A 21,093-nucleotide genomic window follows, 5' to 3' on the forward strand; every position below is an offset into this window, starting at 1 on the left:
TGCAGAACAGCAACTTACTCTCTCATGTCAATAACTCACAGAGGGTCACTCTTTCAAAAGAGTGATACAAGGCTCTACACATGCTCATCTCCGCCACACAGAAAGCACACTGAACATACAGAAAACACACCGGGTGACTCTCAAAGAGGCACGAACAGGAAACTAGTGTGCCTCGCCTGCATAACTGATTGTCTTTCTCAAACAGCAGTCAAATACAAGGCGCAACCGGAACATCTAATTTTCAAAGTGAATTCACACAAACATAATCTGAGAACGAACGTCATTTAACAAAGAAAAACACTTCTCAGAAGCAAGCGAAGCCAGTTGTCCAATGCCAAGAATGAACCTTATTAAATCAGCACAGGCTCACAGCCTCTCACTAGCAAACAGCCGTACCAGGGGATCCTAGTACCGTCATTCTCTGAGCAACAGTACGAAAGAAAGCATTTCATTCTTACAGAAGCCACGCAACATGAAATGAGAACACTCTCTAGGAAGCCACCTTAGCACAGGGATCATAAGCGGCTGCACATGAAGCAACTACAGAGGGCACACATGCACCCCAAAATGAAAGATGTTAATACAATATAGAAAGGCGGACACAAGCAGCACACTATACCGTCTCATTCCGGTACACCCCCCCCCACCCGTTGACTTCTAAGCCCATGCCATCATCCATTTTAGTCGTCCATGGTCGGCACTGCTACAACCACAGGAGAATAGTCAAACCCCGCTGCACCAGTTTAGCTTTTAAGCGAGCACTACATTTCACGACTGACTAAATACATACCACGTGTGGGCGTGAATAAGCAGGCGCTGCATCTCCAAAGGTCACATGAGACGTGTGCTGTGATCGGCCACAGAGTTAATTGTCCTCCGTTCTTGCTTGGTTCGAGAGCATTAAAGGGTTTTGTTTATTTTTAAAGGAGGTTTGCCACCAGAAAAAAGCATTCTTCTTCATACCATAGGCACGACGACTTGTAAATCAGGGCAGTGGCACAAGGATGACACTGGTAAGTGTAAGAGGAGCTGCGGCTTTATTAAAACCTTTAAGAATACTTTGCATCCATGAACCACTCTACCAAAACCCCCTAAAATAAAATCCACCATTCCTCTAGAGGAAGACACAGCCCATGAAGGGAAGCCCATGAATAGAGGACTCCTTTCATCCCTCACAGCAGGGATGAAAAGATAAGATGGAGCTCGAATTCTGACCCAGGTTTCAGGTCCACTTATATTGTGCGTTCTACGGAGATTTCACCACTAAACCTGTGTCAGTGCTACATGGACTGCACAAGCAGCGTGTTCCTGTCAGATCAGTTGTAATAAAGAAGCTACAAGGGGCGGGAGACCTTCTGTGCACCACTGTTACCTTTCATCTGTGATATTTGCAAGACACCTCACTCTGTGTGGCCTGCTCTCCTTTCTATGAAGATAAAAAAACTTTGATCTGTGCATTTGAAACATCTTCAGCTTAATACCTAGAAATGCAGTTCATCCCACCCCCCTCTCCTGACTGAGCTGTGCAGGGCCCCGCTATGTGCACCCTTCCTTCCTATGCTTTGTCTTAGACCCGAGACTGGGTGACCAAGTGTTTTTCTCTTCTTCTGCTTGCTTCAAGAAGCCCTCTCAATGAGCTTTCTTCAGCACTCCCTCTTTCACAAGAGGGTGGTTTTGGGGCAAAGTATGCCCATCTGTGAAATCAGTGAAGCAGACTCATTAGCATTCTCCATGTAGAGGACACAAGATATTGCATTATTCCAGCCAAACCGTGCTATCTGTATTACCCTGGAGACCGCCACCAACAGCCATCCCATTCACATAGTACAGTCGTTCTGAAGAATGTCGGTATACCACCATGGCTTGCTCCATTCTTAATCGTTTTGACCAGACAAATTGGCAGCAACATGGAATGGTTTGATTGTTAGGTTGGGGAGAGAAAATCAGGTGTTGGGGATGTGCCGTAAAGCTGTGCCAGGGACAGCGCATGAAGGAAGTGGAGTAAAGAGGGAAATGGAAGCAGTGGTGGTACAACAGTCTGCACTGGGTCAGCAAAAAATACTGACCCTCATATCTCCACACACAAACACACTCACTCTCACAAACACCCCAACCTGTATTTACAGACACATTTATATGTATATAGATATACATATATCTATATATATACTTATACATATATATATATATATATATAGACAGATTTGCACTTAATCAACTTCAGCGTAAACTGGCTAAGGCCACGCTGGTTGCCGGTGATCATGTTTTTGGACAGCGGCGAACCAGATGTCAGATGATTGGTTAAAGAGAGAGACGAAGGGAGGTGTAGGGCAAGAGGTGACGAGAAGCAGTAGGAGCCTCTGGGCAGTCCTCGCATACTGTTCTTGGCTGTCCACCCTCAGGCCACATGTTATCTTCATCTTCTTGGCTTATTTGTCCTGCTTTTTATCTTTCAGAAAATGTTAGGGCAACCGTCCCAGTCCTGTTTCTCCTTACACTCCCAGTAGCCACCACGGTATACATGAGTCACCTCCTTCGTCTGAGGGTCCAGTTTTCTCTCAAACCACAGTGCTTTGTAGGATTCTGTGCCATTGCCTATAAGAAAGAAAGGTTTGGGAGAGGCGAACAGATTAAAAACAGGTACTGTAAGTGCAGCATGGCAATAACCACAAACTCTTGAAAATCCCTTGAAACAGAAGTGATAATGGGATGAAAAATGATCTTAATTACAGGTACAGCCCCAGCCCACTCTGTACCTGCTTACTGTTATGACAATTACTTAATTTAGATGCAGACATGAAGAGTCAAAGTATTTGTCCCATAACCACGTAATTTTCGAATTCAGTGTGTTCCTAATCACTAGTGATACTGTGACTCCAATTTCAACTTTCAATCTTTTATCAAAACTTTTGCATTCTTCTCTCATCTTCAGTTCCATCACTCTTTCCAGCCCCACAAATTTTAAATACCCTGTCAATTTCATGAATCTATTCAGTTCCATAAATTCAAAGTTCCCCGAGGCATTGCAAAATAACCATCTCTCCTTTAATTGTTTTACCCTGACAGTCCCTTTTAAATGTTCAAACACAGAATTTAATGAAATTACTTTCACCATAAGTATTAGCTTTACTGCATGTTTTTATGTCAACCTCTTTCTTCCTTGTTTTCATTCAGATTTTAGATCAGTCCGTTTTTTCACACATTCGTAGTATTACTTGCTATTTTTTCCTTGGTCTATTCTTTGAATTTCTTTACTTTACTTGATGGATAGGGAAATAGCTTAAATTCTGCAAACAATTAATACCTCTTGGATTCAGACTGTCCAATAAATCTACTCAAAGCATGTGCCTTGACAATAGTTCTTTACTTGCAATGCCATCTTTGACACTTGTCTTAATCAGTTCCAACGTCTGAAATTTGAATTGTGACAATTGATGCCCTTTTACAAAAAGTATTTTACTACTGGTGATTTTACTTGTTATCTATCACCCGCAGGGAATACAGTCTCCATCGACATTTTATTCCCTTTACGTGAGTTTTATTTTTCTCCCTGTACATGAACGGTAAGGATAAATTACTTACCTGTAAATCCTAGTTCTCTTCCAGGGGTATCCTCATCAAAGTCATAAACACTGAATATTCCTGCTCACGTGCAGGGACCCAAGAGCATACATAAACACACATGTATATGTATCAAATGTATATGTAAAAGTAATAATCGTGCAGAGAATTTTAGTACATATATGTTATATACATGTGTAAGTAATAATGCATTGTAAGTTGACAAACGGAAAAAAAATCTTATTTTTTGTGAAGTTTTTCATTAATTAAACTCCTCAATTAGAAGTAAACTCTTTCTGCAATCAAAGAAGAGAGCATAGAAAGTGTAAACAGTTCCATGTAGAAAGAAAAAACTGCATTGAAAATAGAGGGCATTACTAGCCAGTAGGCTGCATTCAAATTAACATAGCAGATCCAAAAAAACTGGTACCGTGCCTTTAAGGCCCTGAGCACCTCCAGTATCCCACCATGCCTCAAAGGTGAGAGTGAGGTGACAGTTGGGTCACAGTTAGGTAAGTACTTTTTTAAGGTGATAAGAAGAAAATAGGTTAGACAAATGAAGACTGATGTACCTCCAGAATTGCGTCCGGAGAGGAGGGTGGGTTGTTTAGGACTTTGATGAGGATACCCCTGGAAGAGAACTAGGATTTACAGGTAAGTAACTTATTTTTCTCTTCCAGGGGATCCTCATCAATAGTCAAACACTGAATAGATTAGCAAGCCCATCTCATACCCCTGCGGACGGAGAGGTAGAAGCACAAGCGGTCTACTTGTCTTAGTTAAATACATTTCTTAATGAAGCCTGACCCACTTGAGTGTCTGTCTTAGCATCTGAATCTAGACAGTAATGCCTTGTAAAAGTATGTACCGATCTCCATGTTGCAGCCTTGCAAATTTCAGAGATGGTACATTGCTGAGAAGGGCTGTCGTTGCTGCCTTGCTTCTTACGGCATGATCTTTAAGCCTGGCAGTCAATTGTTTTTTAGCCAATTGGTACGCAATCAGAATACATGAGACTATCCACCTAGAAATAGTTTGTTTTGAGGCCACCCTGCCTGTTCTCATGTGGCCATAGTTTATGAATAATTGATCGCATTGTCTGATGTCCTTAGTCTTATCGAGATAAAACTTTTAACACTTTCTTCAAGTCTAGGGAGTGCAAAGTTCTCTTTGCTGGTGTAGATGGTTTGGGGAAGAATGTTAGAAGCGATATGGTCTGATTAATATGAAAGTCAGAAACCACCTTAGGTAACGACCCAGGAAGGGTCCGTAAAACCACCCTGTTATCATGAAACACTATATAGGGTTCTTTTGAACAAAGGGTCTGAATTTCGCTGACTTCTGGCTGAAGTAATCGCAACAAGAAAAGCTGTCTTCCATGTAAGATGTTGTAAAGAGGCTTTGTGTATGGGCTCAAAGGGAGGGCCCATGACTCTAGACAAGACCACGATCAATTCCCATGGAAGGGAAGGTGTATGAACTGATGGAAATGCTTTTTTTTAAGCCCTCTAAGAAATTCTTAACCACTGGCATAGTAAAGAATTACTTTTGTGAGGGCGATTTACGATAAGCAGTAACGGCGGACAAATGTACCTTAATCGAGGAAAACTGCAGTCCTGAGTTCCTAAGGTGAAGGAGGTAGGGTAGAATAACCTCCTCCTGAGCCAGGATTGGATTTAAATCGTTCTGGACACACCACATGTAGAATCTCTTCCATTTGAATGCATAAGAACACTGTGTCGAGGGTCTTTTGGACTCCTTTAGAATATTCATGTATTCCTGTGAGAGGCTTAGATGACCATACTGCAGGAATACAAGAGCCATGCCGTCAAGCTCAGCGAGGGAAGGTTAGGATGCAAAACTTTCCCCTCTAGTTTGTGGAGAAGATCCGGTCTGCACGGCAGCCTCTTGTGAGGCTTTTCTGAGAACTGGAGGCGATCTGTGAACAACCATTGTCGGGGCATTCTGGGCCTATTAGTATCATCCTGGTTTTGGCCCGGTGGAATTTGTTGATCAAAGTGGCAATTAGGGGAATGAGAGGAAAGGGGTAGAGAAATGTCTCTGACCAATCTATGAACAGGGCATTCCCCCTCGTCCCTGGTCGGTAAAACCTGAATGCGAAGTCTCTGCATTTTTTGTTCTTTTCGTTGGCAAACAGGTCTGACTGAGGATACCCCCACAGTTGGAAAATGTCTTCTATGACATTGTTGTGCAGTACCCAGTCGTGCGAGTCCGAAAAACTGCAGCTGAGGACAGCCGCTTGTGTGAGGGCGAGATCGAGTGCCCCCCTGTTTGTGCAAATAGTACATTGTGGTTGTGTTGTCTGTCTTGACTAAGATGGAGTTGCCCTTGATGGAAGGGTGAAAAGACTTGAGGGCTGGATGCACCGCCCTCAGTTCCAGGAGATTGATGTGGTATTGCTGCTCTTTGTCTAACCACAGTCCTTGGGCTTGTAGAGAGCCCATATGCCCCCCGCCCCCACCAGAGGTGAAGCGATGCTTCAGTTACCGGAGTCTGGGTAGGAATGCTTTGTTGAAAAGGGACCCCTACCAACAGATAATGTTGGTGAGTCCACCATTGTAGTGAGTTCTTTGCCACCGGTGAAAGTGTTATTTTTTTCTTATTATTTGTTTGCAAACTGGCTCCACTGATCCTTCAGGTTCCCTTAAAGAGGTCTCATGTGTAACCTGCCATTGGGTACAATGAAAATGCAGGAGGCCATGGAACCCAGGAGTGACGCTATTTGTCTGCCCGTTGGCCGTAGAGCGTGGAGTATGTTGCAACACTTCTGAGCTATTAATAATAGTCTCTCCTCCGAAGGATACAATTTTTCTAGGTTTGTGTCCAGTGTAGATCCCAAGTAGTGGAGCCTCTGGGTTGGAGTCTGTATGGACTTCTGTAGATTTACTCGAAGACCTAGAGATTTGAAGGTATCCAGAGTGCTTTTTTTAGGTGCTGCAAGGTTTGGATTGAAGTGCTGCCTTTCAGTAACCAATCGTCGAGGTATGGGTAAATAGAAATCTTTTTCTTTCTCAAGTGTGCTGCTACTGTTGCTACACATTTGGAAAATGTTCGAGGGGCTGATTTGAGCCCAAAGGGTAGTACCCTGCATTGTTATTGTTGGGATGCAACTACGAAGTGAAGGAATTTGCGGTGTTTCACTGCCACTCGGATGTGAAAATATGCATCCTGTAGATCTATGGAACACATCCAGTCCCCTTGATGTAGTCTGGGAAAGATTTGGCGAAGGGCCAGCATTCTGAATTTCTCTTTTCGAATGTACTTGTTGAGATGACTAAGATCCAAACTAGGTCTGAAAGCTTTGTCTGGACATTTCTTCTGTACCAGGAAATATCGGGAGTACACCCCTTTTGCTCTTTAGGAAGGTGGAACTTACTCTATAGCTCGCTCTTTTTTGTAGCAGAATGAAAGCCTCTTCCTGCAGGAGAGGCTGGTGATGACAATCTGTTTTTGTTGGTTGCACCGGCGGAGGAGGCGACTTGAAACGTAGAGAATACCCATTTTTGACAATATTTAGCACCCATTTGTCTTTTCTTATTGATCTCCACTTGTTTATACAATCCATAATACTTCCCCCTACTGGATAGGGTGACAGGATCAGGGTAAGCGAGTCCTCAATGTTTGCCTGATGTTTTTGTTGCAGACTGATTTTGCCTGCTGGAGCCACTTTCCCTAGTTGTTTTTCAGGATTGGTAGAAAGGTTGCCCTTGTCTTCTTGTTGTCTTTGTGCCCATTGAGGGGTTTGAACCCTCTGCTGGTAGGGATGTCTATCATAGGGCCTATACCTTCTACGGTATTCCTTGCGCTTTTCCAGTCCCACGTCCATTTCCTCACCTGTGTGAGACCCAAATAAAGAATTTCCATTGAATGGGAGGTTCAAAATATGATGTTCCGCTTCTGGTTTGAGACCCGTTAGGTGAAGCCAAGATGATCGTCTTGCACACATACCATGCACATATCCATGAGCAACCAGGTCTGAACCATCTGCCACCTGCTGATTACCTGATTGGCTACTAGGCCTCCTTCTTGCAAGAATTCTTAAAAGTTCTGTCTGTCTTCTCTAGGCAGTTTATCAACAAGTCTGTTGAGAGTCCCACAGAGATAGGTCGTAACTTCCTAAAGGTGCTGATGCACTAGAGACCTTCATAAAGAAAGGAGAGGTACCACACATCTTTCTCCCCAACAAGTCCAGATGCTTGCTCTCCATGTTTGGAGGGACTGTTGAAGATGATACCACTGAATGGGTTTTCCCGCTGCTGCTAGGAAGACAGATCTGGGGGAGGATTTGTTCTAAGAAATAAAGGGTCCTGGTCTGGGGCCTTGTATTTCTTTAGGATCCTTGCAGGTTCTGCACCCAAGCTTGCTGGAGCTAGAACAGTGTCCATGACTGGTTAAAAAAGCCCAGGAACTAGCGGTAGAAGTTGCCAAGAAGAGGAGCGATGATGCAGCGTCTCAAATATTATTGACGATGAGGGTGTAGGTTCAGGAAGGTCTATGTTAAGTTTATGAGCTCCTCTAATAAACACTTAATTAAAGGTATTTATGTCGTCCACTGGAGAGACTCTTGCTGGAGGAGAGTCTATTAGCATGGGTGAATAGTCTCTAATAGATGAGGCAGAAGCATTAGACCAGGAAGAGTATCTACGCCTGTGGTGGGATCGATAGACACAGGTTCTTGACCTTGGCCTGCATGTCTGTGACGGTGGCAGTAGGAGAAGATTGTCGCCCTTGTGGCGAGTGTCAACGGTGTTGAGAAGCTCGCTGTGTCAGAATAAACACATTAGCATGAGTGTCAGGCACAGTCCTGGATGAATACATGATAAACTACAACTCTATATTGCCTAAGTCATAAACACAAACACTGCTGCATCAGAGTATGAGGGCATGATATATAGCAGATTAGGAAACAAACACATGAATCATCACATTAGAGCAACTAACACAACCTGGTATGGAGGCCAGACCACATGAAGCATCCTGCAACACCATAAATGCATAGATTGCCCAAAATTCCCACAGGAAACGCATGATACAGCGGATCTGCCCTCCTATTAGACGTTTTGCGGTAATACTGGGGACCATGTGAGGCGCAGGAGTACCTGTAGGTTTATTAGGGTCAGTACAATAATTTTTCCACAACTGCGGGGCACAGGAGTCTTGGTGCCTCTGCCATCATAATTACGGTAATTTCTCGCCACGTCAGGCACCACACTTTTTGTGCCTGTACTACAATAATTATGGTTTGTCTCAGCAGGAGCGGGACTTCTGATGAGGATACCCTTTCTGTTCTGCCAGCCGAATGTTGAGTACCCCAAATAAAGGTACTTGTGGGGGTGGGGGTGGAGACTAGACACACACACAAAATCGGGCCTGTGGGGTAACCTCGCGGGGTTTCACCGCGGGCTGAATTAAAAAGACGCACCTGCCTGCGAGCGCACGACCTACAAGACAGAGGAAAGGCGCCCTCAGGCAGGGCTGCCTAGGGGACCAAAGGTACCTTCCGAAGCCGGGGAGCCAGCTTCAGTCCCATTCTTGGGGACGTGGTCTCGCGGGTCCCCTTGCAGAGAGACTCCTTCTCTTCCGAGCCTCTGCGAAGTGATGGAGACCTAATCTCCCGCTGGTACGAGGCGGCAGTACCCCACAATACGAGAGGCGAGTGGCTGGCATCGCTCAGGAAGTTCTTATCTTCCTTGGCGGTCGCGGCAACTCACCCAGGATGCCAACTTCACTGCAAGAATGGGGGGGGGGGGGGGGGGGGGAGGTCAGCGTGTCTCCATCAGACAGACAGGCCAGGCCCTCCTTCGTTCAGCAGCGGCAACGTCGCTCTCCAGGGCCCAGCGAGGGTTGTGCCCTTCTCTCTGTGCTCCTCACAGCAGAGGGGCCCACAGAGGGGTTCCAGCACTCGGCGATGGTCACAGCATGTGGGGAAAACGTGTTTGGGGAACGGCGCCCCTCACGACTATGCCAAGAAAATGTGAAGGGCAATTAGCGCTTCTCCCATGCATAAGGCAATATCTGGAAATATCGCTCTTCACGCGCTGTCAGACACAAAAATATAGCACTCGCTTTGTGATTCCAGAAACAAAGCAGTCTTCTGGCACTGGCTGCCAATCCAAATGAGAATTGAAGCGGTCCTCATGCGCTATATTTGTAGAGAGATCAAGAGTATCCCTCTAGCACTGGGCTTAATGGGATAAAAACAAAGGGGGACAGGCAGGCCAGCACACATGATTCAAGTGGCGGTTCCCCCTTGCCACCCCACAGAACCTTAGCAGTCAGAGTCAAGGAACAGGCTGGCAGGAGGACAACATTCAGAAAAGCAATCCAGATGAGTCCAGCAACCACTAGGCAGTAGGGCAACAAAAGAAGAGCAGTTCAGATGAGTCCTTTGTGCTGTCAAGCAGTCCCGCTGGAAAAGTGCTTTAAGAATGTGGGGGACAACCGCCTGTACTTACACTCATTTTGAGCAGCCTCCATAAATGGGGAAAAGGGGTTCCAACCAGCACTAACTGGTTCAAGGGATGTCCCCTTTCTTCTCCAGCACTGGACCCAGACATTGGGGGGTGGGGGAGATGGGGGGGGGAGGGGGGGGGGCCCTTTGTGTGAGGCCAGGGCACAGCATTTACAAATGCAGGTGTGCCTGTTTCTCCCTCTCCCAGCCCAGGAAGACCATTTAATATGCAGATGCACCTCTGTGAAACCTCCACCCTCCCTGCGTAGAAGCTGTTTGAGAAGTATGCACAAAGCCCAGCTGTCACTCTGCCCCAGATGTGGATTGGAGTTAAGCTGCAAAACACCAGAGTCGAAAGCACAGAGAAATGCCCACTTTTTAAAATGTCATTTCTATAATGGTAATAAAAAATCCAACGACACCAGTAAGCAGCATTTCTCACTACCATTACAACCATACCAAACATGCCTATGCTACCCCTCATAGATTAGATAACACCACTTAGACATATGTTAGGGCATTTACAATGCAATCCTATGACAGAGGCAGCACTCACAGTAGAGAGAAACTTGATAGGCTATTTGTCACTACAAGGACATGTAGTACATAACACAGGTCTTACCTTTTACATACATAGCACCCTGCCCAAAGGGCCTACCTTAGGCGTGACGTATATGTAGTAAAAGGGGAGTTCCAGGTCTGGCAAGTAAATTTAGATGCCAGGTCCCTGAGATAGTAAACTGTGCACACAGGCTCTGCGGAAGATGGCCTGAGACAGGTTTGAGAGGCTACTTCTGTGGGCGGCACATGCTGCGCTGCAGGCCCACTAGTAGTATTTAATTTACAGGCACTGGGTATAGGGATACGACTGTACAAGGGACTTACAAGTAAATGAAATGTGCTAATCAGGTGAAAGCCAATCATACCAAGTTTAGAAGGGAGAGCACATGCACTTAAGCACTGATCACTGGGTTACTGGACCCTTGGGAGTTGAGGCCTTTCACCCCGGATGTCCCAGGCCCGACCTACTAAGGATCCTGAGCAACTGAGCTGTAAGAAATTGGGTTACTGGTTGATGGGGTGAAACCCAACTTAAGCAGAAACCACTATCTTTGTCAGGATGAAGTCACAAGCAAGCCCCAAATTAACCTATGCTCAGCCCACGGGTAGCTTGGCACAAAGCAGTCAGACTTAACACATGCAATGTGTAAAGTATCTGTGCAACACAAACAGTAATAAAGTGAAAACACAACACAAGCAGAATCCCACACCAAATTACAAAAACAGTAAACTTTAAGAAATAAAACAAGTCCTAAATGACAAAAATACAATCAGTAGAACCAAAGACATGCAATTTTAAATATTTCAGTGAAAACAGTGCCAAAAAGCACAAAGCGCCAACTGTGGTTATCTGATTGTGCTAGATCACAACAACGTCACAAAAACAGGCCAATTGCGATGGAGCACGAGCAGACTTCAGGTGCCCACTTAGGCCCACTGAGCAAGAGTACCTTAAACCCTGGTTGTGAAGAGATGTGGAATCCAGTGTCAAGGATGCATCGAGTAGCAGAGGCAATGCAATGTTCGGGTGAGGAGATGCGTTGCACAGTGGCAGTTCCGATGGGCTGCATTAGTCAAGGCGATGCCCTTGGAGGGAGATGTGTCATGCAGCTGTGGTTCTGATGTACTGCATTGGGCAAGGCAATGTCCTGGTGTGGAGATACATTGTGCAGCAGCGATTCTGATGGGCTGCTGTAGGTGATGCAGAGTCCTTGCGTCAGGGAAGCCCGGGCAGCAGAGGAGATGCATCAGTGCTGAAGGTGATGCACTGCAGAAGAGATGCGTTGGTTCTACGGGATCCACAAAGGGGCTGCCTGAGCACTGTCAGGCCCATTTCCAAGGGTCCGGGACTGGGATGGCACCACTTGGCAGGGTAGGACTCACAGTTGTAGAGTCCAGGTACTGGTTACAAGCCCTTGGAGTCACTTTGGTGGTCCTAGGTACAGGCTGCAGGTCCAGGCCTTCTCACCCAGGCACGGGTCAGCAGGTCAGGGCAGCAGCTCAGCACAGCAGGGCAGCAGTCCAGCAGACTGACAGTCCATTCAGCAGCACAGCAGTCCTTCTTCCTGGCTGAGTCTTCCACATGTCTAGAAGTGTACTGAAGAGTGGTGCTGAGGTCCAATTTTTATACATGGTGCCTTCTTTGAAGTAGGAGAAACTTCTACAGGATTCCCTTTGAAGTTATCACATTACCCCCCTCCCCCCATCTCCTACCCACCCGATCTCCAGACTAACTACTGGGGCTATGCAATCCTTTATGTGAAGGTAGGACACAGCCTAGTTAGGTGTAAGTGGGGTTGTGCGCAGCTCCACCCTCCCATCCGGCAGTGATGGCCCATCCAGGAACACTTAAGCTCTCTTTTGTGGGTGGCTGTCTGGAGGAACACACAAAGACCAACTGACAACTACACTTAGTCATGTCACCCAGAGACAGGCTGCAGGCACCAAATGGTTAAGGCACACAAATACCAACTTTAAAAGTTGCATTTTCATGATTGCAATTCAAAATCAGACATTACCATGAAAGAGGATTTTTGTTACAATTCCAAAGGCACAGAACCTGGAAGAGGTAGGCCTTAAAGTAGTGAAAAACTAATTTGGGTGTTTCTCACTACCAGGACATGTAAACCTTAAAAGGACATGTCCAACTTTTCAAATGCACTGCACCCTACCTACCCGGTGAGCTGTTCAGGGCCTAACCTAGTGGTGACTTATATGTATGAAAAGAAAGATTTAGGCCTGGCAAAAGGTTTATTTTGCCAGGTCAAAATGGCAGTTTAAAACTACACACACAGGCTACATGGCAGGCCTAAGACAAGTTTGCAAAACTACTTAAGTAGGTGGCACAACAAGGGCTGCAGGCCCACTAGTACCATTTAATTTACAGGCTCAAGTCTGTGTAGTATCACTTAATTAGGGACTTACAAGTAAATGAAATACACCAATTGCGGATAAGCCAATGTTACCATGTGTTAAGGAGTGAGCACACACACTTTAGCACTGGTTAACAGTGGTAAAGTGCACAGGAGTCCTAAGGCCAACAAAAGCAAGAGCAGAAAAATATAGAGGAGTATGAAAAAAAAGTTTGGGGGAAGATCGCCCTAAGGACCACAGGTCCAAGTGCCTCTTCTAAAATTGACTCTCAATGATAGCTGTGGTTGAGGAGCTAAGGAGTTGAGGGTTAGTGGAGGAGGGGTTTAAACACAGGTCTGGGGGGAGTTGTGAGTACAGGTCTGTGAACATGATTCATAACTCAAAGAGCATACAGCAGTGTTAATAAACCAATGCCCAGTCAAATACTTATTTTTATAATAAAAAGTATTAAATTTCTACCGCTACGCATTCAAAGGAACATTATGCTTTATATAAACAATAACACATTTATCCTTGAGGTTAGGGCTCTAGTGTGTCTCTAGCAAATCCCAAACGCACCCACTCTTCGTAACGTGGTAGGGGTTATTCGCCATTTACGGGTGGCCACATCCAGGGAATGCTTGTTAGTAGGCCTTAACTCAACAGCCCACACTCTGACTCTTCATAAAATAGTAAAAAGTGTCTTGGCTTCTCACCAGTGAGTACCCCTGAGGACCTATGGGCCTGTAACCTGTCTTACACGCTCCAGCACCTAGGAGGCTTGCAAAGTCCCAGCAAGTGCCCCGACGCCAGGCACTAACTGCTCTGTGCAGAGGACTCTCTCCTGCACACATGCAGCTGGCTCCAGCAGCGATTGGAGGTGCTCCTCCTACACAATAAACCTTGCACTCCCCACACAGGAGGGATGAGACTGGATTCTTGTACACTATACACACAACGTCTTTCTCAGGTTCACAGTGGCAGCTCCCGTACAATCCTCATTGTTTTGTAGTGGCATATTGGTCAAGACTCAGATCTCTCAGATGATTGCCCGAAATGTGCAACCACTTAGTATCGGCAGCCCCTCCTGGCATATGAGGTTGACTAACACTACCAGCCAAGGTGCTGACACTCACCACATGGTAGTCTGTACCATGGCAGCCCCTCTTGCCATATGGTGTCACCGTTAGGCTCCATGCAAGCTTCAGTCCCTCTGATCCAACAATAACTTAAACGGCAGCCCCTCCTGGCATATGGGGTCGCCACCACATGTGCTGCATGACTTCACACGTCCTGCATGACACTCTGCTCACGGTTATCTTCACAATAGTTCCCTTCTGTCATACGGGGGTCACCAACTGGAATCTGCACACGGGCAACAACCCGGATCAGTGCAGCAGTCGCCTCTTCACAAATGGAGTCCAAATGTTTGGGCTCCCCACTGAACCTCGCTCCCACCAATGTTCTGCTCTTCCTCACAGGGCACACTGGTCTTGGTAAGCAGGCAGATGATGGTGCTCCAGAGCAGGTTTCCCTGACTGATGCCCCCCAACCCAAAGGGAGAATAGCAGGCCTTCTCCCCTAGTTCTGGTCATAGGCCAAAGTCTTGCAGAGTTTCCCCTTCTCACACAGCCCGTCATCTGGCTGCTTGGCAGATGACATCGTTGGGGTCTCAACCTCCATTTGTTACAGTCCATTTCCAGACACCAAGTGTGATTTAGGGTCTTTGAAGTTTTATGCTGGGCTTCTGCTTCTTTTAAAGCGCACATTTTACTTCCTCTTGATAGGTTCTCTGTCACAGCAGGAAAGACTCTGAAACAGACAATCACACAACACAGGCCATGGGATTGACTAGAGGTCACACCTGGACAAACAAGTTACTTACATTCAGTAACGCTCTATGTGGTAGAGACAATACCTAGCCACAGACTCCTAATCTTTGAATTTCCCCAGGTGTCAGACTGGATCCGGATGATTTTTACTGAGCACTTCCCCTGTCCATGGGTGGTGTCAATCTGCTCTGCGCAGTGTCATCGTCCGCGCCAGAAGGTCAGCACCACCTATATAGGTGCCACCTTGGCACATTGATGTCAGTTCTTTTCTTTCTGCGCCAGTTTATCGGCTCCATCTCATTCCTGGGATTTGTTCAGGCTTTTTCCTTGGTAACTATCAATAAGTCAAAGAGTACCATTTCAAATGAACAGGGGGAGCATGTCTCTTCCTTCTCCAGTGTGTCCCACCCAGCTCACAGGAATGCAGCAATACACAAATTTGTTTGGGAGGAATCCTCGACTTCTCATGTCTTCACCAGGAAGGCATGGGCTTCGCCACATTGAACTCAGGGTCCTCCATGTAATGTACTGTTAGAAATGGGGTCTCTGATTAGCAGTCAGTTTGCACTCTGTCCAAGCAGGGACCCTGAGTGTAGTCGGAGTAAGGGAGATGCACAGCTCAGATAACTCCTGGTCATTCCCTTGATAGCCTGGCACAAAGCAGTCAGGCTTATCTCAGAGGCAATGTGTAAAGTATTTCTACAAACACACACAGTAACACAGTGAAAACACCAAAAAATCACTAAACACCAGTTTAGAAAAACAGACGATATTTATCTGAGTAAAACAAGACCAAAATGACAAATTATACATACACAAGCAAAGATAAATATTTTCAAAGATTAAACTTCAATATAGCGATTAGAAACACAATAGCTCCAACTTGAGCTATTGCAACGTCGTTGACAGAGTTGTTCCCAATAATCCAACGCCACTCGCGAGGAGGGCAGCGCCAGTCAGGGAGTCACACAGACCCCCAGGTACAGTACTTTTGGTAAACGAGGAAACAAGCTGGTGCATGGAGTCAAGGAGGTGAAGCTTCGCTGGATGTGGTGCACCATCGGTTCCTTACAGCAGAGCAGGTGAGGTGATGCGGCATAGGCACGAGGTGTCAATTCCTGACAATTCAGCGGGTTCGATGAATCTGGCCGGTCAAGATGCAAAGGGTCACGCCATGGGGCTGTAGGTGCTGTGGTGGAGTCAGGTGTCACAGACGTCGGAGACACTGCACTTCGGGACTTCAGCAAGGCTGCAATGGCGTTGGGTCTGCATTGTCAGTAAGGGTCATCTCACTCCAGCAGGGACCATGACTTCATATTCCAGGCAGCGGTGCGGAGTTGTGCAGCAGCACCAATTCTGGAGCAGGGTGCCTGGATCTTCTTGTTTCTCGCCCAAATTCACTTCCAAGGGCCCAGGAACTGGATTGGCACTCCTTAGCAAGTCAGGGTCCTCAGTAGGAGTACCCAGCTACTGACAGGTGAAGTGTTTGATGTCTCTGAGACTTCTTAACAGGAAGCAAGCTCAGTCCAATCCCTTGGAGAAACTTCACAAGCAGGATTTCAGAAAGCAAAGCCCAGTCCTTTCCCTCTTAACGCAGAAGTAGCAGCAGGCCAGCACAGCAAAGCAATAGGCAGAGTGGCAGGTTCTCCTCAAGCATCATGCTCTTCTTGGCAGGGGATCCTCTTGATCCAGAAGTAATCTGAAAATCTGGGGTTTTGAGTCCACTACTTATACTCATTTCTGTCTTTGAAGTAGGCAAACTTCAAAGGAAAGTCTCCACTGTTCACAAGATCTTGCTTTGCCCAGGCCCCAGACACACACCATGGGGTTGGAGACTGTATTGTCTGAGGACAGGCACAGCCCTTGCAGATGCAGGTATCCGCTCCTCCCTCCCCCACTCTAGCCCAGGAGGCTCACCAGGATATGCATGACACTCCTCAGCCCCCTTTGTCACTGTCTAGAGGAAATTCACAAACAGCCCAACTGTCAATCTGACCCGCGCATGTATTTAGTAGCCAGAAAGAGGCAAGAGCTGCCAGGTCTAACATGTACCATTACAGGCACAATTTCACTCAGTTTATGGATATAGCACATGCACTATTCAGCACTGTTTCCTCCATACATTCTGCCATCACAGACACACATACATTCACCTCACAAATTCATCCTGTATGCATGTTCAGTACTGTAGTCTTTCAGCATTGTTCATGGTGTGCTATTTGCAAATGTACCTAAATTCACAATGTGCGCGCTGCAGAACACTTCACCCGTTATGTAATGTACTTCTCCCAAGCTCACATACACACAAGCACATGCTTTGACTGGCATGCACTGCACAGCACTACATCTTTCATGTAATGTATCCCTCACACGTACAGGTACATACATACATACACTCACACACACACACTGCACAGCAGTGCTAAATCCCTGGCCTGCATCCTTCCCAGGTACACATAAATCGAGTAGAGTCACTATTCCTGCACTGAGCAGCAGTCTATATCTAACTGATTTAGGCCGCAATTGAGTAAAGCACACAGCAGTGGAACGTTAAAAAGGTTTGTGAGCATATAAGACTCACTCCAGTAATGTACTTTAAAAAGGCCTTGTTCACTCCTAATGAACACTACAAGGTATGCTGCCACCACTGCGCTCATGCTGCTTAACTCCTGGTGAAAGCAGTAGCCTTCCACCACTATCAGGATATCGCATTGGGTGCCCCAACCCATCTAAGAAGACCATAATCCGTGAGACAGGCCTATATCATGGCACACACACACGATCTGTGTTTGTCTATGATATCAAAAATCTTCATTAGGGATCAGGACAATAATACAGTTGGGCACTCAGGGGAAGGGTACACATCTATAAGCAATGCAGATGACTTTCCCATTACAAAACCCATGATATTTATACACTGCCTAAGATACATAAAACAGCTATCATTCCCACCAGGTAGGTCCATTATATCGGACAGTGTCACCAACCAAACGGATGTAGCAATATGTAGGTCGTTTGAGGACAAGCGTAAATAATATTCCTATCCATAGTAAGGGCACAAAACATGTTTTTAATATGATGAGTGATATTAGTTAGGGAATGATATGATAGTGGTCACTATGAATGTGGTATACTTCTAGAAACATATCACCCTGAGTGGGGTCTGCGTGCTTTAAGGTATATTTTGAATCAGAGACCAGCTAATTTTAAGGATCAGACAGAACTACTCTTGGAAATGACTGAAGTGATTCTTGATAAGAATGTATTTCTGTTAACCAAACTTTAGGGAGCTGCAATGGGCTCCAGAATGACACCCTCATACACGAACCTCTTTATGGGGTGGTTTGAGCAATGGTGGATCTAGGGCCAGGGAGGCTCCAGATGGAGTGGGAACAGCCAATAGTGGGTTATGTTCATAGATGGTGTCCTACTTATTTGGATAGGTAAAGAAGAGGAACTTTTGAAGTTATTTCAATATTTGAATGTCAATAATAATGTGAAATTACCCTCACTTACTGTAGAGGAAAGATCACATTTCTGGGCACTGAATTGTACACGAAAGAAGGGAAATTGCATAGCAAGATGTTTAGCAAAAAGACCCACTGCAATTTGATTTTACATGCTTAGAGCTCACACCCACAAAATCAGATTAAGGCTATATCTCTAGGTGACATAGAAGTGAGGAGAAATTGTAGTGGTGACACTGAGTTCCAGGTCTCGTGGACATGAAACACAGAATCTTAAAATTGGGGTTATAATTATGGTCTATTACAGAGAGCAAGAAATGAGGCATTGGCTATGGACCGTGTCTAACTTGAGATGATGGGAATAAGAAAAAGAGAAGTAAAGATGCAATAGGATTCATTACAACCTTTGAGAGTGATGCTGATTCTGAATAGACACTGGCATTTACTTTTGTAGGATAAGGTCATTAGAGAACACACTGGTCCGCACCCTAGTGTGACATATGGAAAGGGGAGAAGACTGAAGAAAATCTTCAGCCAAAGCTATCTGGCTACGATATTATGGACTAATTGGTTGAATGTGAGAAGCAAGGGTTTTTTCAAATTTTGACATTGTATAGTATGCAAGTATGTGGATGATAAGAAAATGGCATTTATCTACAATGGGAGTGATGCATTCAAAATCTGGATGAATATCACATATCAGACAAGGTATGTTGTGTATGGATTAGAATGCTCTTGTGGCATGATTTATGTTAGGAGTACCATCAGGCCTTTAACGACTGAGTAATGGAACATTTAAGAGCAATAAAGACTGGGGATTCAAGATACCCTATTGTGGCATATATGTTAGTATGTAAACAAAGGATACCCTATATGGCACTGACTGGTTTTGAGGAAATGTACTCAGACCTTGGGGTGAGGGGTTGGCGTTTGGGTTACGGCAGTTAGAAGCCTCTGGGATAATGAATTTGAAAAGCAGTAGACAGGGGCTTGAATACAAACCATGAGTTACAACATTTCCCAGGAGATTAGGTTGTGATACAGGGTATAAATAACACTCAACGTAATGTTGGACATTTAAGAGGTCTGTAAAATCTGAAACGGATTACCAGTGTTTGACAAGAAGTATACATGTAAGTGAGGTAACAACCAAAATGGAGTAAAACGGGTGTGCGCCATGGGTGTTGGTTAAAGGACAAACTTCAAATATGATGAAGTTTACGACAGGGACAGATGTGGAACTGGGTGGAATCTTACAAATAGTGGAATCTGAGATAGTGATTGATGTGAAACAGAAAGGAATATCAACATTTGTGGATTTTGGCTAATGATTAAACTGAGATATGTAGAAGGTTTTTACTGGCCTAATCAAAATAAAGGGAATGCTGGTTGTAGTGGAATGAAATGAGAATAAAATATTCACTTGTAGATTAGATGATTGGAGTTTATTTTCTATTTTTACAGACATGTTTATATGTTACAAGTTTATTTTTGAATGATTCTTGCTAAATGGAGTTGCTATGTTGGGGGGAGTGAGTGATGAATGTTTAATACAAGCCAATGGACAGTGTGTCCACAACTACCTTGTAACTCAATTTGTCTTGTAAAAAACTCTTCTCGGGATAAGTATGGTGTTAAGAATTTGGTTGTTACAGAATCAATTAATTTAATGGTGTGAGTTTCACACCACATATCAATGTATTAGTATCCGATTGTGTACATCTGACTCCACATACCACGTATTATTATACAATAAGGAAGTAAGATAATACATTTTAGGGTTAGGTTGTGTCAATGGAATGGAGATCTTGGATATTGTTACACAACAGAATAATAGTTATTTTGTAAAGCAGTATCAGGTAATGTTGAGTAAAATATATGCAGATACTTAAAGACAGTGCCCGTGGAGGCACAGAGGTGACTACATGTGACCTCGCAGACACTTGGGCGGGCATAATATAATAATTCATTCAATACGGCACTTGCATAGGATGCTGAATACTTGAGCTGGACACCGAATGCACGAGTTTCATAGAAAAACCTTCAGGCTATGAAGAGGGCAAGATTTGAGATATGGCAAAATAAGTTCTTGATACTGATATCTTTATTTGTCTTCAGATGTACAGTAAGTGCCTATATTATATAGCTTATTTCGAGAGTGGAGCTAGATAGGAGTTCACTACAAACATACATTTTTTTCAGATGTGTTAAAAACATTTGTTGTAAAATTTGTACATATTTTGTTGTTATTGCTCTTAGTCAAGAAGGGCCTCATAAGTAGCCCACAATGGTCATAATATGGCATGCACAGCTTGAGTAAGTGTTGCTGAATGAGATTCCTTTATATCCACATCCTTCCAGGAGCTTACAACATATTGTTAATAAACAATAAAAAGTGGCCTGTCTGAATGACTAGAATGCCCTACAGAGCAACCACATAGTTTGTTGCATGTAGGAACTACACCCTGCCCATGCCAATGTAGTATTTCTCCTCTTAGCAACACAGCTGAAAGAAAGCTATTTTGCAACTCGTAGACTGTTAAGAGTAGCAAGATAACTACGTGAATGAGAAGATCTAGAATAAGAAGATCTAAAATGTCAGTTATGTAATATGATCCTTACAACAGCTATTCATTTTAATTGAATACAATTACGAGTTAGAAACTAGCTGGGATCATGAACCAGGTTTAATTTTCTCCCTTGAAAAAACATTGGCAATACAAATAGGTTGTTTTTGTAAAACATTACAAAGGCACATTGGGAAATTGTTTTGTTATTTCTGGGCAAGTATGGCATACATAAAAGCACGCACCATATCTATGGACCTGATCTCCAAGTTGACACAAAC

At 44.7% G+C, this 21,093-nt stretch overlaps 1 protein-coding gene across 1 annotated transcript in view; it reads right to left on the reverse strand.

Moving 5' to 3' along the window:
• Positions 1–2,310: 2,310 nt before the first annotated feature.
• The window catches only part of OSBP (oxysterol binding protein), a 353,464-nt gene continuing 334,681 nt past the window's right edge, over positions 2,311–21,093 (reverse strand). The window contains exon 14 of the mRNA XM_069227875.1: positions 2,311–2,595. Coding sequence (XP_069083976.1) covers positions 2,453–2,595 — 143 coding nt within the window. The 3' untranslated portion in view covers positions 2,311–2,452. The remainder of the gene's footprint in view (positions 2,596–21,093) is intronic.

The sequence above is a fragment of the Pleurodeles waltl genome, chromosome 4_1 (genome assembly GCF_031143425.1).
Source record: "Pleurodeles waltl isolate 20211129_DDA chromosome 4_1, aPleWal1.hap1.20221129, whole genome shotgun sequence".
NCBI classification, from domain to species: domain Eukaryota; kingdom Metazoa; phylum Chordata; class Amphibia; order Caudata; family Salamandridae; genus Pleurodeles; species Pleurodeles waltl.